This window comes from Sinocyclocheilus anshuiensis, unplaced genomic scaffold (genome assembly GCF_001515605.1).
Source record: "Sinocyclocheilus anshuiensis isolate Anshui unplaced genomic scaffold, SAMN03320099.WGS_v1.1 scaffold265, whole genome shotgun sequence".
Lineage (NCBI taxonomy): Eukaryota > Metazoa > Chordata > Actinopteri > Cypriniformes > Cyprinidae > Sinocyclocheilus > Sinocyclocheilus anshuiensis.
In genome coordinates, this window is record NW_015536465.1 from 279,115 (window position 1) to 283,644 (window position 4,530).

General features: G+C 32.8%; 1 protein-coding gene across 1 annotated transcript in view; it reads right to left on the reverse strand.

Moving 5' to 3' along the window:
- Positions 1 to 1,241, reverse strand: part of LOC107688375 (golgin subfamily A member 4-like) — a 40,704-nt gene extending 39,463 nt beyond the window's left edge. The window contains exon 1 of the mRNA XM_016486065.1: positions 1,055 to 1,241. Within this exon, the coding sequence (XP_016341551.1) occupies positions 1,055 to 1,117 (63 nt within the window). The 5' untranslated portion in view covers positions 1,118 to 1,241. The remainder of the gene's footprint in view (positions 1 to 1,054) is intronic.
- Positions 1,242 to 4,530: the final 3,289 nt, after the last annotated feature.

Sequence of the window (4,530 nt, forward strand, 5' to 3'; positions counted from 1 at the left end):
CTTTATTTTTTTTTTTTATAAAAAAAATGTTTTTTCAACAGGGATGCATTAAATTGATCGAAATAGATATCTTTTGTAACATTAACACAGGACAGAGTTTAAACCTGTGTTTAACTGTATTGATTTCAACATAGACACAACCAAGCAAAATAATATTTTAATATGTTTTCAGTGTCACATGATCATTCTAATATGCTGATTTGCTGCTTAATATTTTTTTAGAAACTGTGATACACTACAAAAGTTTGAGGTATGCATGATTTAAATATTTAAAGAGTTTAAATCTGTTTAACTGTGTTGATTTCAACATAGACACAACCAAGTAAAATAGTTTTTTAATATGAAAATAAATTAATTAATTGTTACCAAAAAATCCTGGAAATTAACAAAGTGTTCCTAAAATATTTTTTTATTTTTTTTTAGCAAACTAAAGAGATAAAGACATATAATAGATAGATATAAATAAAAGTATATTTTGGGGTCAAATATGACACAGACATATTTTAATAATTTTCAGATTCACTCCCAAACTTCACATTATAATTAAACCAAACAGACTTGAATTTCAACTGAAGTAGAAGTTTAACCTTTCAATATCAAGGCTGTTTAGGGAAACATGCTGAAGAGCTCTGGTTAACAGCTCGGGCTGGTCTGTGGCTCATTAAAATACTTGACAAGCAAGAAATGATCATGGAAACGTGGTATTAATAAGGTAACTTCGAAGAATACCACAGTACATGTCCAAAATACCATAGCGGTGCCATACTATTATTTAAATATGCAGCTGGAGTTAGTACAATGAAAATACCATTATGCATGAATGTGGTAATCACTCAACAACACCATGGTAAATATCAAAGTACCATATTATATCCATCTGATGTTTTGTTAGTGTATATGTAATCCGCTAGTTTATTAATGATTTTAAGAGCAAACATTGTAATTTAAATCCTTAATACAGTAATAAGAGTGTTAGGCTTCATAACTCTAGTACATACTTGATGCTGTGTTTTGTTTTGTTAGCATACATGCTACATGAGCAAAGTGCACTGACCTGCGCGCTGTTCCGCTGAGGCGACTGCTCCTCTATCACCTTCTGCTTCAGTTTCTTAAACATCACTCCATGCGATTATTGTCACGTCGGGAGCGATTTTACTGTCCGATTAGCTGTATAAGAAACTTAATGTATGTGTGGTTGAGAGCAGTGCGCAGATGCAGCTGACGTGGAGGAAAAGTGAACAGCTACGGGTCCACGAGAAGCTCAGAAAGGGCGATTATGAATTTTTGACTCGCATATTTCAGTAGAACATGAACTGAGACGGTGTGAGTGACACGTTATAATAACATAAACAACACTTTGATATATAATGCTACTTAAATTCATGTACCAGGGTATTTTCTAAGAATACCATAGTAGTTCTATAGATTGTTAATGATAATAGTTATATTTTAATAAATAACTATTGATTTCCTAAGTGGTCTTATGATTAAAACCTATATATATATAGTTCTGTAAAAACGATTAAACGCGATTAATCGCACCCAAAATAAAAGTCTGTGTTTAGGCCTACATGATATTTGTGTGTGTATTGTGTATATATGTAAATACACACACCTCATGTATATATTTAAGAAATATTTACATGTATATATTCATATTTATGTGATTTATATATAACTATAAATATATATTACATATATTTCTTAAATATATACATGTATGTGTATATTATATCCATATATGATATGTATATTATTGTCAATGATAATAGTTATATTTTAACATAAATTGAACAAAATATAATAAAATGTTAATAAGAGAATATCATTTAAAAGGCAGATAATTATTTTGTATTTTATTGAAGACAGACAGCATACAGAACTTGTTAACATTTCAGTGTTGATTTATAAGTAAGCATTAACTGACATTAATTCAAACACATTTCAACACTGAAAGTCGGTCATGTGCATATCATAATTTGACTTGAATAACTATTAAAGTTTATTTTGTATTTTATTTGCATGAATGATCCTTAATGATAAATTGCTTGTGTTTTTGTAATGTAAACCCAATTACTGCGCAAACATACTGAAACTGGCTGGATAATTACACATTTTGCATGATCATAAATAACCTTTAACCTGTCTTTAACAATTATCTCCCAGTGTTTTCATTAGGGATGAGAGTCTGGCCTCATTTTTCTCATTCTTATATAATCAAATTCAGCATGAGACTCTGTGTGTGGTCGTTCTCAGGGGTTAAAGGTCACAGACTCTATCACAAGGGAAGTTGAAGTTTTACCCACTTGAACTGTGAGCAAAGCACCAGGTTTCTCCAGAGGCACTGTCACTGCAGAAACTGCACTGTAATTCACTTCAGATAACAAGTATCCACCTAATGAGCCATAAATATTTGATTACCGTGGGCTGTATGATTAAAAACAACACGTTATATACGGATGAGAAGTCTAGGTAATGCATATTCACACATGATCTGTTCAGTGGGTCAGTGTTGTTTGTGCTTTTACACATTAGTATTGCTCTCCATTGAATTTAATTGCTGTCTAGCAGAAAAAAAACGAGATATTAAAGAGATCTCAACTGTGATTTTTCTTTCTTTTTGGTTTAATGTTGCACATACTCTTGAGAAGCTCTAGAGGGCGCTCACTATAACTGTATTAAAGCTGTAGTGTCTTTATGGGAACACTAATAAAACATCACATCAAGAGTGTCTCATAATATTTAGGATTCTGTAATTGAAAACCCATTATTGATCAACCATTATATTAAATATTGTAGAGATTTTCTTTTTTTTTCATTTCTTTTTTCTTTTACCTTTATTTATATAGTGCTTTATACAATACAGATTGTCAAAGCAGCTTTACAGTGTTAAACAGGAAAATGTTTGTCAATAATGCAAGAGTACAATAACAAACAGTCAACTTTTCAGTTAAAGTCAGTTCATTGATGATTCAGTGATGTCATCATCCAGCTCAGCTCTCTTCCAATAGTATCTGTGCAATCAAGCCGACAATATTGCCAGAAATTAAGCTTCCCCAACTAAGCAAGCCAAAGGCGACAGTGGCAAGGAACCAAAACTCCATTGGTGACAGGAATGGAGAAAAAAACCTTTGGAGAAACCAGGTTCAGTCGGGAGGGCCAGTTCTCCTCTGGCCAGACGGAACCAGCATGGCATGGTTTAATTCCAGGCTGCAACACAGGTCAGATTGTGCAGAGGACTTGTCAGTGCAGAGTTGACAGAACCGGGCTAATATGGTCATACTTCCTGGTTCTAGTAAGAACTCTAGCTGCTGCATTTTGGACCAGCTGGAGTCTGTTTATTAAGCGCGCAGAGCAACCACCCAATAAAGCATTACAATAATCTAACCTTAAGGTCATGAACGTATGAATTAACGTTACTGCATTTGACATTGACAGCATAGGTTGTAATTTAGATATATTTTTAAGATGGAAAAATGTGGTTTTACAAATGCTAGAAACATGGTTTTCAAAGGAAGGTTTGCTACCAAATAGCACACCTAGGTTCCTAACTGATGACGAAGAATTGACAGAGCAGCCATCAAGTGTTAGACAGTGTTCTAGGTTATTACATGCAGAGGTTTTTTTCAAACACCTAGCGGTCCTAGTACTGAGCCTTGTGGTACTCCATATACTGTACTTGTGATCGATATGATATCTCTTCATTCGCTGCTACGAATTGATGACGGTCAGATAAGAAAGATTTGAACCAAGCCAATGCAATTCCACTAATGCCAACATAATTTTATAGTCTACTCAATAGAATGTTGTGGTCGATAGTGTCAAATGCAACGCTAAGATCCAGTAGCACTAATAGAGAAATGGATGATAAGAGCAGGTCATTTATAACAACTCACTGTACATATACAGTTTTAATATTAATATTTGCATTACTGTTTGTATTTTTTCAGTAAATGATGATATTTAACAAACTTTAACTAAAATAAAAGAAATTATAAAAATAAAATGTTAATTATTTTTATTTCAGCCAAGGCAACACTTCTCATTTTCATTTAGCTTAATTAAAATAACTAAAACTGAAATAAAAATTAATAAAAAATTATAGACATTTTTAAAAATAAAAATAAAATAAAAACAAAAACAGACAATATAAAAATGAAAAACTAATTCAAAATATTAATTAATTTATTGACACTGGTTATAGCCCTGCATTTCATTATGAAAAGTCCCAATAAACTTACATCAAAAGCACAGGTCATTAGTATTAGTACTGTGTGTTGCATTGATAACCTCCTTTGCATGAGTTTGAGTACTCATAGTGATGGACATAATGCTTCAGCGTCATGAGCGATCAATGATCAGCAGCAGGTTTCTGTCAGGTTGCAGGTCTGTGTCCATCCTTCATGCTGCTAATGTCACCACTGGCTGCATACGGGAAACAATCTATCAATGTCTGAATGCTGCATGTTCAAAATGCTGTATCCAGAAGGACCAATACACACTTAGATTTAATATCCTGCACTATAATGT